Below are 13596 nucleotides of genomic sequence, written 5' to 3' on the forward strand. Positions count from 1 at the left end.
CCTGTGTTTTTTTGCGAAAAAAAGCCTTACTAGACTGTCTGTTTGCCTAGCGTCATTTTTTTAGTGAAAAAAAGCCTTACTATGTCGTTTTTATTGTAAAATTAAGCCGGACTATAAACTTGCCTTTTTTTTTTCCGAAAAAAAAAGCCTTACTATAGACTGTCATTTTTTTGCAGAAAAAAACCTTACTATACTACTGTCGTTTTTTTTGCGAAATAAAGCCTTACTATAGACTGTCGTTTTTTTGCGGAAAAAAAGCCTGTCGTTTTTATTGTGAAATTAAGCCGTACTATAAACTTGACTTTTTTTTTTTTTTGGTGAAAAAAAGCCTTACTATAGACTGTCGTTTTTTGGGTTTTTTTTGCGAAAAAAAAACCTTACTATAGACTGTCGTTTTTTTGTGAAACTAAGCCGTACTATAGACTCTTTTTTTTTTTTTTTTTTGCGAAAAAAAGCCTTACGATACTGTCGTTTTTTTGCAGAAAAAAAGCCTTACTATAGACTGTCGTTTTTTTGCCAAATAAAGCCTTACTACTGTATACTACTGTCGTTTTTTTTTGCGAAAAAAGCCTTACTATAGACTGTCGTTTTTTTGCGGAAAAAAAGCCTGTCGTTTTTATTGTGAAATCAAGCCGTACTATAAACTTGACGTTTTTTTTTTTGTGAAAAAAAGCCTTACTATAGACTCGTTTGTTGGCAAAAAAAAGCATTACTATAGACTGTTTTTTTTTTTTTTGCGAAAAAAAGCCTTACTATAGACTTTTTTTTTTTTTGCGAAAAAAAAACCTTACTATAGACTCGTTTTTTTGCGAAACTAAGCCGTACTATAGACTGTCGTTTTTTGGGGGTTTTTTTTGCGAAAAAAGCCTTACGATAGACTGTCGTTTTTTGCAGAAAAAAAGCCTTACTATAGACTGTCGTTTTTTTGCGAAATAAAGCCTTACTATACTACTGTCGTTTTTTTTGCAAAAAAAGCCTTACTATAGACTGTCGTTTTTTTGCAGAAAAAAAACCCTTACTATAGACTGTCATTTTTTTAGCGAAAAAAAGCCTTACTATAGACTGTCGTTTTTTGGAGAAATTAAGCCGTACTATAGACTCTTTTTTTTTGCGAAAAAAAAGCCTTACTATAGACTGTTTTTTTGGCGAAAAAAAGCCTTACTATAGACTGTCGTGTATTTGCAAAATCAAGCCTTACTATAAACTCGTTTTGGCGAAAAAAAAAGCCTCACTTTCGACTGTGTTTAAGCTTTTATGATAAATTGACCCTTCTCACTTTTTTTTTTTTTTTTGGGGGGGGTAATGCACCAACACCGACACTTTTGGTATTCTTTATTAAAATACTGCTGTACACACAAATATTGCAAACTTCCAGACAAGAGGGGCACAAAACATACTAAAGATGTCGGTTGCGGAGTGTGTGTATTTGGGGGGGGGGCGCCACATTCATCAGATGTGTTAAGTACATGATCTAACACAGTTAGCACCCCCAAACAAACGAGTTATTTCTTCCTTTTGGAATCGGATCCATGATGGAATTTCTCCAAGGAGGGGCGGGAGGGGCATTTGTTGCAATTTAAATACCGCGTAGACAGGTAGGGGGCGCTCTCAACAATCCTGACCAAGAACGGCTCATCACATTCAATGGGGGGTGTTTATGACAGGTTGGGGGGGGGCGCTTTACCTTATTGGTGTTGTTCCACGTCACCCCTGCTGGCATTGGTCCACAGATTAAAAAGTTAGCCCTACTGCTTTGACCCCCCCCCGCCCCGCTGCAAAAAGTGATATTTTGTAAAGAAGCAGCTGCCAAACAAAAGTGGGGGGGGGGGGGGGGGGGGGGGGGGTCCCACAAGCAAATCATCGACAAAGTCTTAATCGAAAGCAGGAGGGGCAGCGGGCGTGTCGGCGGCCCATTTAAAAAGTCTGATAGAAAAAAAAAAAAAAAAATTCCATGTCATCATAATTCCATTTTTGAATGTGTACTATCAGCAATTCATTCTCATAAAAAATAATCCCGGGAAAAATTAAAATCTTAGTGCACCCCCTCCCGCGCACGGCGGTAGAAACAAACGATAAAAGCGGGAAAAGTGTTCGAGAAGAACCGCAGGGTTTGCATCCATGAACTCTAAAAAAAAAAATGTTTTCCTTCTGCCAAGCGTCTGTGACTCACGTCCTTACTCCATCTTGGAAGTTTTTTTTTTCTTTTCTTTTTTTTTAGGAAACACTAAAAAAAAAAAAAAAAAAAATACACTTTAGAGGGGAAACAAAAGCCTTCCCGGTGGACAGTGTTTGCGACTGAGGCTCCCCCGCCTCAAAAGATGCTGATGTTGAAATGTCTCGACGAGCCGGCCGGCTCGCTCCCGATGGTCCGCCGTAGTGCAATGTAGTGCTGCGGCCGCCAGGCCAGTAGGGGGCGTCGCTACAGTGAGCCGGAGGCGGCCGCCTGCAGCTCCTGGAAGGTGCTGTCGAAGCAGCGCTTCAGGTCCGAGTAGGTCACCACCAGCACGCTCTTCTCGTCCCGCGACACCAGGCTGATCTTCTCCGGCCCGCCCGCGTCCAGCTGAGGGGATCGCAGATTTATTGTTTCCTTAATAAATCCTATCAAATATATACAGACATGATATCAAACCTTATACTATCATTTGTAAAACTACTGTCGCCTAATTGCATTGGACCAAAGCAAGAGGAAATATAACTAATTCAATTCGTATGTATATTTTATATATATATATATTGTGTATATATATATATATATATATATATATATATATTGTGTATATATATATAGTGTATATATATATAGTGTATAGATATATATATATATATATAAATACATACATATATACATATATACACACACATACATACACTAATATATATGTATACATATATACACACACACACACATATAAATACATACATATATACATATATATACACACACACATACATACACTAATATATATATATACACACACATACATACACTAATATATATGTATACATATACACACACACACACATATATAAATACATACATATATACATATATATACACACACACATACATACACTAATATATATATACACACACATACATATACACTAATATAATAATAATAATAATTTACTTTTAAAACTAATCCTTTTTTTAAATGATGATTAAAGATCTAATTTTATTATACACAAAGTGTTTTATTAATAAAATGTGACTTGTCCAATTACTTTGACATTCAATAAAAAAAAAAAAACAACTAAGGAATACAATAAACAAGATACTTTTAAAAGTCTCCCACATTCACACTGAGGGTAAATTTGTACACTAAAATCCCCCCCCCAAAAAAACAAACTTTTTTTTTTAGATTTCTTGAATATTCTTGAGGTTTTTTTTTTTTTTTTTTTACAGGACATTTCTATATTTCCTTATCATCAATCAAAAAAAAAAAAAAAAAGCGGAAGATTTGAGGTGCAAAACGTAGTTCCTCTTTACAAAGATTTTCACATGGTGATACTGTTGCACGAAAAAAAACTACATCCTCCCAAGACCTTTGCGTCCACTGCGGTGGACGTTCTCGGCCGACGTTATCGTAAAGCGTTACTGACTTTGTTGAGACAGGCGACGATGTGGCTGAGGTCGATCCACGGCGTCCCGGCTTCCGTCACCTGGTGGAACAGGTGGTCCCGGAAAAGCTTGAGCAGGTAGCGGTCTCCCGTTTCCGACCACGTGGGGTCTTTCTGAAACCTGCGAACGGCGCCCGGCTTTCAGCGTTCAAAAGCGGCACAAAAGCGGCGCGCCCATCGGGCGGCGGACTCACTCGGGCCTCTCGTTGATGGTTCCCAGTTTGGCGAGCAGGCGGAAGAGGCGGCCGTTTTGGACCTCCTGAAAAACACGCGCCGTCCGTCTTTAGCCGTGGCGCTAACGTGGCCGACCTAGCGGCGATACCTTGGCCAGGTCCTCCTCGATCACGTCGTTCCTCATCTGCGACGCGTCCAGTTGCGTGTAAAACCGAGCTCCGATCATCGGCATGATGTCGTTGACGCTGCGGAGGCGGGACTGTTCAGTCAGAAGATATCTGCAAGCGTGGACATCGTCAGGTCATGGGGACGTGTTCAACCAAGCTGTGACCTTCAACGCATCCCTCCACTTTCTATAGCAGCTATTCCTTACTATCTGTGTCCTGGAATCAGGTAGGGGACGCCCTGGACTGCTTGCCAGCCAATCAGAGGGCACACGGGGACGAATTCACACGCCCAATCACACCTAAGGACAATTTAGAGCGTCCAATATACCGAGCGTGCATCTTTTTGGTATGTGGGAGGAAGCCGGAGTGAGCGGAGAGAACCCACGCAGGCACGGGGACAACACGCAAACCCCACGCGGGTAGGAGCGAGTCGGAATTGAACTCGGGACTCTGAACTGTGAGGCGGGACCCGCTTACCACTCTTCCACCGTGCTGCCTGTAACTCACTCAGTACAAACTTAAATTGAAAGCTTCCTCAAGCCCAACGCGGAAAAACGAGGTATAAAAACGTTTTTGGTAGTGAATGAGTGAATTCGCGCCAAAGTTATTTTGAAATTTGATCATTCTGTGCACCACGCTAAAAACGGAGACAAACCTCAGGCCCATTCTTACAATATAAGGTTCTTGAGGTCCGACGAGTAGTTGATGGACACCAGCTCCATGGCTTTTTGCAGATTGTCCCGCTGGATGCCGGCCAGCGAGTTGCACGCCAGCGCCAGCACCACTTTGCCCAGCGACACCAGGTCGGCTTGCTGGAGAAAACGCCGGCGCCGTTCACTCATTTGCCGGCGGCGAGCGTGTGCGTGCGCGCGGCTCGGGTCGCGGCGAGCACCTGGTACTGCGGCATGAGAGCCAGGTGGTTGGTCTGACTGTTGTCGAACGTTAGGACGTCAAAAACGCCCACGCAGTTCACGCGCAACCTGCACAAACACACACACACAAAAACCATGTGCTTGTGGCTAACATTTTTCTCTTATTTTTCGCTTTTACTTCTGGATCTCGGTTGGAAGCTTCCGGCAGACTACAAACCTGGTCTTGCCCGTGATGAGGATCTTGCTGGGGTCCATGACGCGGCACGCCAGACCCGCCGTGTGGATGGTACGCAGGGCCGAACTGAGCTGGACGATGTAGGCCCAGATGAGCGACTCGGGCAGCAGGCCGGCGTGTTGCCGCGGCGGCGGAGGCTCGTGTTGTCCTGCGCACGCACAAACACACTTTTTTTTTTTTTTATCGCATTAAACCAGCTTGTGAAAGGGGTGACATGCAAACTGCCAACTTCCCTATCTTGTTGGGAGAGACCTTTTGATTGTAAGTTAAAGTCTGGCTTCTCAAAAGCGCTGCGGGGGAACGCGACAATTACACGTAGAAAATAAACTTACCCTTTGAAAGATAAGCAGCATAGAAAACAGATCAAATTTTTTTAATGGGTGTTTAATATCGATTGAGCGAGCAGACGCTAATAAAACCAGAAACTTTCCGACACGGCAGTTTTATCTTTTAATATCTCTGTAAATTTTGGAGTAGACTTACTGCATTTTAGCTTTGAAAAAGCTTCAATTTTAGCCAACTTATGGAAATAATCACGCCTAAAGGCTAATCTATTGACTAGCATTTGCAAATGCCACAAAATATGATCGGAGAAGCTAGCCAACGAGACACTTTTCACTTTTTTCCAAACTTAAAATACTTTTACAACAGATTTCCTATTTGAGCTACTTGATGCTAACATAAATAGCAACTATTATTTTGACTAGCATAACAGTATGTGACTAACACTAAATATGATCACAGAGGCTAGCCAGCAAGCGACTTCTCATTCTTCATTACATTCCTTCAAAGATAGAATTTTTTTTAAATACATGATTTCATGTTATTTTAGCTCAATTATGCTAACAGATGGCTTAAGCATAACAGTTCACAACTAGCACTAAGTAAATCTCAAAAAGCTAGCCGAGAAGCTAATTTTCACATTGCAATTCTTTAGCAAGAGTAAGTTTACGTGACATAATTTAACATCATTTTAATCAAATGACGCGAACATAATTGGCTAATATATCGATGAGCATAATAATGGCACAAAAATGACCAGAGAAGCTAGCCAACAAGCGACTTTTCACCCTCATATTTCTTAAAAGGTTTTCCAATAACGTATTCGTTATTTCAGCTAGCTGATGCTAGCTTTTTAGCTAACGACAGGAAACACACACTCACTTATAAATGACCGGAGAAGCTAGCCAACAAGCGACTTTTCACTCTCATATTTTTTAAAAGGTTTTCCAATAACGTATTCGTTATTTCAGCTAGCTGATGCTAGCTTTTTAGCTAACGACAGAAACACACACTCACTTATGTCACCTGTCTTCGAAGGTAAACCAGGGGTGTCAAACTCATTTTTGTCGCGGGCCATTTTTGTAGCGAGAATTGGGCCGATATGTTGAGGAAACCAAGTCGATTTTAAATGATCTCATAGTATTATTACCGTACACAACAAATTGTTTTGCAATCAGAAGTAAAGCATTCTGGTTTGTTCATTTACTGTTTATATTACTGTCACAGAACAAACCAAAAAAAAACTCAACTTTATTTTTCATTATACACGACAAGCTAAAGTTTTGGAACTGAGTTTAGTAAGGGTCATGGAAACTTACACGATTTGCTTTCGCGGGCCACATAAAATGATGTGGCGGGTCGGATTTGGCCCCCGGGCCTTTAATTTGACACCTGTGCTCTACTAAACAGCGTTTCATATTATTTTAGCAGGAAAATGCTAACAAATGCTAACTGCTTGCAGCTTGCACAAAAATGACCAAGGAAGCTCCCCACCAACCACATAAGGTAGTTTGACATCATTCCAACAGTGGTATTCTTATCAAACGTAAAAATGACTCTGGCATCAAGATTTTGGCGCGACACACACTTTGAAAAGCTGCTGTGTTTTCCGCACGCTCGCCGCTACCCTGTTCCCGTTGACGAGGCCGACAACGGCACCTGCCTTGAGGATCACTTTCCGCCACAATTTCCTCCTCATCTAGCTCACACGACAGCCAAATGTCAATAAATGACTTGATCTAAATCAAAATTGCAGCCCGAAGCTAACGACATCGAAGCCTTAAGTGGATTGACTGCCTCAGCTGCTGACCTAATCGACGCCTGTTAGTAGGTCATCAAAACAAACCAAAATTGTAAAAAAGGCTAAATAAATAAAGGCGCGCTTCGTAGTAGGAGCCACTCACCCCACTTCCTCTTTGTGAAATACGAATCGGCTGCCGGGTCGTTAAAATGGCGGCTGAACATGGTTTCTGCGCCCGCGTGGAAGTCGTAGGAGAAGACCAACGCTGAAATCGGAGAAAATAATGATCACCATCGATTAACGGTACAAAAAAAATTAAATCCAAGACTCCCGCGTCTCCGCTTAAAGCGAAATTTTAGGTGAAGCGGACGTTGACTCACAGTGGTCTCCGAAGGCCTTAGTGGTGAAGACCTCCCTCAGGGTGACGGCGTTCGAGTGCTGGATCTTCTTCCACATGTCCACCAGCATCATGCACTTGGTGTTGACGAGGCGGAAGCCTGGACAATCAAACACACGATCAAGTATTCTCCCAGCTACACCATTAACCCTTTCGCTCCCATTGGGACGATCCTTCCCGCAGTTCTTCAAAAAAAACAGGAATCGTGGCGATAACGTAAAATGGCAACCTAGCGGTTCATTACACACCTATCTACAGATTCAAGTTGTATTTAGCAACTTTTCCATACACAACAAGCCAGTGCTGGGCCTACTGTCAACAAGGTAGGTTGCGTTGCACAATATCTCATGAAATATATTAATATGCACTATATATCAAAATCAAGTTTATTTGCATAGCCCTGAATCACCCAAGTCTCAAAGGGCTGCGCCATACGTTTGTTTGCTTTTTAAGAAAAGCAAAAATCTGTCGTAAAAAGGTTAAAATCGAGTGATTATAAACAAATGTATTGTTCTTTTATTTCTATAACAGTGCTTCTCAATTATATTATGCAAAGCTCCTCCTTTGGTGCCCCCCCCCCCTCATTGTGATGACTATAAATATTAAAACGTTATCCTTTTAACATTAAACAAGGAAAAAGAGCAATATAAATCAACTTGTTTTTTTAAATGACCAAATGAGCAATATAAATCAACTTTTTTACAGCGTTGATACAGGTTACCCTAACAAACAAATGACCAAATGCATCAAAGTGCCTGAAGTATGCAAAAAAAGATGCCAATCTTTATTTTATTGCAATTATACTTCACATGGTTAAAAAAAAAAAAAAAAAAACATTTGCTCCTCAGCACACCCCGCAATATGAGAACTGCAACGACATGAGAATCATTTTGTCTGCGCCTATGAATACTGTGTATATAAACTATAGCTTTTAATGTGTATGGATTTAAGAGGCGGGGCTTAGCTTGATGAGCGATTGTACTGTAGAGCTGGTTGCAACTTCTCTATCCAACTAACAGTTCTATCTAGCCATTGTAAATGGCAATAAATTATTTAAAGTCGGACTCGCTATCTATGTTAGCGCGGTGCACTTTATCTCCCCAAAATTAAAGGTTCTGTCCGGAGGAGGGCGTTATTAGAGCAGGTCGTTACCGTGTATCCTCCTCAGGCAGTAGGGCAGGTCGTCCTTGCTGTTGACCGCCTTGTAGCAGGACGTGATGTAGCTGAAGTTGCTGGTCTTGTGCATGCGGTTGGGCGGGGGCAGGGCCTCCAGAGGGAACAGGCTATGGTAGCTGTCCACCTCGGATGGAACGTCTGCGCAACACGCGAGGAACATTTTTTTTGTGTTTTTTTTCCTTGAGTTAAGATTTGGAGGCTTCGGAATCCTACCCGTGTTTTCCGAGTGGTCGATCTGCGCCATGGTTATCAGGTGCCGGTTTATTAATTCCTGGGGGACATCAAAAGATGTTAACGGCGAGCGGTACTTGGATAAAAGGTGGCGGGGAAATACCTGTCGGAGTTCGTCGGCCATGAAGAAAGAGGGGGCGTTGGCTTTAGGCTGCATGTAGGCCACGTGGGGCGCCGTAGGGGGGTAGATATGGTAGGTCGGAAACACCTGCGGCGAAACCAAAAATGCTGAGCTTCCTATTTACCGCGAAATGAAAACCTTGCAGTCATTCTATCGAAAGCCGACAGCTGCACAAACAAACATTAAAATCGGGAATGTTCCATAGCACTTTTCTTTAGAATCAAGGAACCTTTGTCGCAGATGCACATACCAATACCGCTGGTACCTTTAATACATATAATACACAAAACTGTTATACTAGTTTAGATGTGCCTGTCTTTAAAAAGATAACTCAGTGTCCTCTTCCTTTTTATGTATCAAAAGTACAATTCAAGAGTGGAGTACTCGGACTGGTATAGTATTTTCATTTGATATCCAATCGCATGTACCATTCCAGCCATGGGGGCAGGGGTGTTATCCGTGTAGAAGTACGTGGTCCCCCCAACGGTTTCCTTCTGGATAATGTGAGCGCCGGGGTCGGCCGCCGTGGTAGGCACCATGTAATTGACTGGGTTCGGGGTGTGGCTGCGGCGGCGCGGGGCGGGCGAGGTATGCGGCGTGATTTTCGGCGAGTGGAGGGGAGATGAGCCCGCCGACAAAGACATGCCTGAAATGAGACCATCGGACGTGTTTGGAGCGCTGCGGAGAAGAAACCAGAAGGCGAGGAAGGAGACGGCACCTGGGGCCAGAGCCGCGGCCGTGGAGCTGTTCAGACCCGGGTGGGCAAAAAGAGGCGAGGGGAAGGCTTGGACAGAGGTCGGCGCCATGGTGGCCATTCGTGGCGCTCCCTTAGGGATAAACTCGCTTGCTGTCGGATTGGGCGCCTGTAGAAAGTAACAATGATTCACTTTCTATCCCAAACATTAAAAACAAATCAGTAAGATCGAAATTCATCACAGCAGAGGATCAACTACAATTAATCCTAAAATATACCATCTAGATTTAACTCTATTTTTTGGTTTACGTACAACTTCGGGTTACCTCAAAAAAACCAAGACTTTTGTTTTGCTTTTTTGCTCACCTTCCTCCGTTGAGAAATGCCGAGAGCACCAAAATCGCTGAATAGTGACGATGTTGGGGAGTTGACGGGATCTACGCACAAAAAAAACGAAAGGTTTAAAATACATTTAAAAAATATATATATGTTTTATGGGACTGGGAACAAGGTCAGTAATACCGTGAGTGCTGTGGCTGAAATTCTTGGCACCATCATTGAGCAGACTGGGAGAGCTGCTGCTGGTAGTAATTCGCTACAAAAACACGGAGACATTGATAGCAATTAAATGTACATTTGTATTTTATTAGCTCTAATTCAGACTCCGGTAAACGCAACGTCGCAATAGCCCTACGTAAAATACGCCTCTCATTTCGATCAGCTCCACATGCGCTTGGCTTATTAATGTTTTTTTTGTTTGCATTGTATTTTGTGATGTCACAGAAGATTTATCAATGATAATAAAGAGATTAAACATGATAATCACAAAGCAGCGCATGGAACTAACCGCAACGTCCTGACTTGTGAGTTTCATTTACATTAGCTTGGACTGTTGCTCATTTTTTGCATCAGTGCTCGGGTCACTGACCCCAAAAGGTTTGTGCAATCGTTTCAGTGGTCCAGTACCTGCATCATGGAGTATTTGGACTCGGCGGGACTTCCAAATCCATTTACTCCAATGAAGCTGCTGCTGAAGTAGGAATTTGTAAGATTGGCGTCGCTCAGGCTCGCCCCCTCCATCCCTGGAACTGCAAAACATAACAAATCCAAGGTTATGTTGATTAATAACTTATTTTGATCTTGAACAAGGATGCTGTCGAGTATGGGAAGACGTTTCGGGGTTTCGAACGCTCCAGAGTACGTGTAACCAATCACAGCGTCCATTGGAAAAATGTAAACAGCTCCACAAGTGCAAGCCGCGGCTAATCCTGACGCGATGCCCAGCATGGTTTGATTAGAAGGCTATTTAACAATTGACTAATAAGTTTTGCTAAGTGAAAACAACCAACCGGTGTTTTGTTTTCAATTGCATTTCATTTAACTGCACCAACAAATTGAGCGCAATAAAAACAAAAACACAACCCTCGTGGACGGCTACGTTAGCTATTAGCCACGTTAGCAAAACAGCTACAGTTAGCAAACATTATGTAAACGCGCGTTCTGGATACGACCAAACAACACACAAGATTAACTTTCTCTAGTTTGTAATTAGTAACAAGATATTTAAGAGCTACCTTTTCGAAAAGCGATTGCCAAGAGGCCAACAATAAATACTCCCCGGACTCTCACAGCTGTCATAGTACCAGGCCTCCTTCGCGAGTGTGGCAACAGGCTATTAAAGCTTTATTTTCAAAACAACTGTCTTGTCAGTGTTAATAAGATGCCCGGCGTGGTCCAGAACAAGAGTAACCGGTGCCGAATAGCACCTGAAGGGTTAATGCGTTGTTATCCGGTCAGTGGGCGAAAAGGCCTGACTGAATCCCCGGGCTAAATTTTCAGACGAGCCCGAGAAGGCGCCACTCAAAGTCGGGCGTTTCCCAAAGTGAGGTCCCGGCTGTGACGTAAAAAGCGTTACTCACTGGCTAGCAGCGACCCGTCCAGTGAGCTCCCCGCGGGCCCCATGGCTTCACTCTTCTTGGGTACGCCGGGCCCCCCTCCGCCGCCGCCGGGGCAGGAGGCCGCGGAACCGCCGAGGGAATACCCCGCTGGAGTCCCGCCACCCCCGGCCAGAGACAACGGGATGGGGCTCAGGCTAGCCATGGACGGATCCTCGTGCAGGAACTGGCACTCGTCTCCATAGAAGCACGTTTTGTCTTTCGCGTAGTAACGGCAAAACTTCACCTTGACATTGGGTATCCCGGCACCCCCGAGCGGAGCGGCTGAGGCTGGGAGTCCGCTGTTCATGGCACCGCCGCCGCCGTTGCTGCCGGAAGACACTCAAACATAGAGACGCGCGGAGCTAGCGAGCTAGCCAAGCTCGGCTAGCCTGCAAACAACCCCCCTTCTTCCGCGGACGAAAATTCACCTCCTCTGTGGCGTCGGGACCACTTAAAAAATGCGCTGCGGTACTCACGTCATCACGCTGGGGTGCATGTTAGACTTCCGGGCTTAGATCATCGCACGCGCGGACCGGCGATCGCGGGGGTCGCCAGCCATGCAGACATTTTCTCTTTGCTAAATAAAAAAAAAAGGAAAAAGTAGCCTGTTGTTGTTATTGCTCGCTGCCAGACTGCTTTGCTTGGGAGCCGCTTTGCATTGTGGGTAAGCGCCTCTCCTCTCCCCTATGTACCGGACGTGCTGCAAGTGAAAGCTGCACGCTTATGTCCGTCAATTCCCTTTGTCATCGAAAAGCCATTGCAAAAGCAAATTAAAATCTACGTACGTATTTTTTGAACAAGGAGTTGAGGAGGCCTGATCATTATTTGGTGACTTGGAGTCTTCCCGGTTTCAGCAAGAAAAGTTGGTATTGTCAAAAGACGTTTTACAAAATGTGTCCACTTGCTAACAGGGTGGACAGTGACAGGATGGACATTTTATTCTTGGAATACTGGGCTGGCGTTGACTGGCATGATTCTCAAATAGCAAGTTTTTTAAAAAGAAAAATATTTTACTATGACAGGGTGGACCACCCCCCCCCCCCCCCCATACACACACACACACATTTTTCTCTGATGATATACAAGCAACATGATTCTCAATTTGCAAGCAAAGTGAAAACAAATCTGTTTTTACTTTAAATAACCGAATAAAAGGTGTTTATTTCAAATATCTTACAAATGTGTCTTTAAAAAAAGTGAGTAAAAGCTGTTTATTTCAAATATTTCCCTGTGACAGGGTGGACAGTTTTCTGATGATATTGGGCTGACCTTGACTAGCAACATGATTCTCAATTAGCGAGCAAAGCTAAAACCATTATATTTTTTAATAAGAAATTGAAAAAACGGTGTTCATATTAAATATACTATGACAGAGTGGACATCTTCAACCTGCACAATAAATATGAAACATGAGTAAGTATTCTGCAACAAACTAGTCTTGGTCTCTTGTACCTTAAACTGTAAAGTTTTTTTTTTTGTGAGGGGGAGGGTGAATCCACCTAAATGTGAGCAAAGTGTCACCTAAAATGATCAGCAATTCAAAAAAAAAAATGTACGCCTATTTAAAAAAAATATTAAAATATTAAATCAAAAATCTAATTAAAAGTTATACTGTATATGGGTCAATTGCATTCCAGATATGCGGTAACAAACAATTTGAAATTTTGATTCAGTCATCCTTTCACGTACCACTAGAGGGAGCTTATGTGCCACAAGCGGTATTATTATTGTACAATACAATACAAGCAATATATTAATATATAATACTGCATTCAGACTAAAGGGGCCATATTGTAAACAATATTTATGAGTTCAAGCGAATCCAATATTTTAAACGCGTATTTTTAGACTTCAAAACTTACATATGGCCTTAAAATACCAATAACATCAACAATAAGAAGAAACAAGTTCCATTTTGAAAAAAAAACTCAAGTAGTATTAATTTAAG

At 42.7% G+C, this 13596-nt stretch overlaps 1 protein-coding gene across 2 annotated transcripts; it reads right to left on the reverse strand.

Annotated features, from left to right (window-relative positions):
* Positions 1-1317: 1317 nt before the first annotated feature.
* pan3 (poly(A) specific ribonuclease subunit PAN3) lies at positions 1318-12313 on the reverse strand. Of its 2 annotated transcripts, none has more exons than XM_088402308.1 (19): positions 12125-12313; positions 11631-11974; positions 10678-10799; positions 10234-10306; positions 10078-10148; positions 9736-9880; positions 9446-9663; positions 9000-9104; positions 8879-8936; positions 8642-8803; positions 7473-7589; positions 7256-7357; positions 5052-5217; positions 4855-4942; positions 4635-4774; positions 3944-4073; positions 3816-3880; positions 3604-3742; positions 1318-2560 (listed from the first exon to the last, which is right to left on the reverse strand). In XM_088402308.1, the coding sequence occupies exons 1-19, from the start codon at positions 12142-12144 to the stop codon at positions 2420-2422; spliced, it is 2406 nt and encodes an 801-aa protein (XP_088258434.1). In that variant the 5' UTR covers positions 12145-12313; the 3' UTR covers positions 1318-2419. The 2 variants fall into 2 exon arrangements, with proteins under 2 accessions (XP_088258434.1, XP_088258435.1); XM_088402309.1 differs by having other exon boundaries at positions 12077-12310.
* Between the last annotated feature and the right edge of the window lie 1283 nt (positions 12314-13596).

Source organism: Hippichthys cyanospilos, chromosome 19 (genome assembly GCF_059441005.1).
Source record: "Hippichthys cyanospilos isolate Australia breed blue-spotted pipefish chromosome 19, RoL_Hcya_1.0, whole genome shotgun sequence".
Taxonomy (NCBI): Eukaryota; Metazoa; Chordata; class Actinopteri; order Syngnathiformes; family Syngnathidae; genus Hippichthys; species Hippichthys cyanospilos.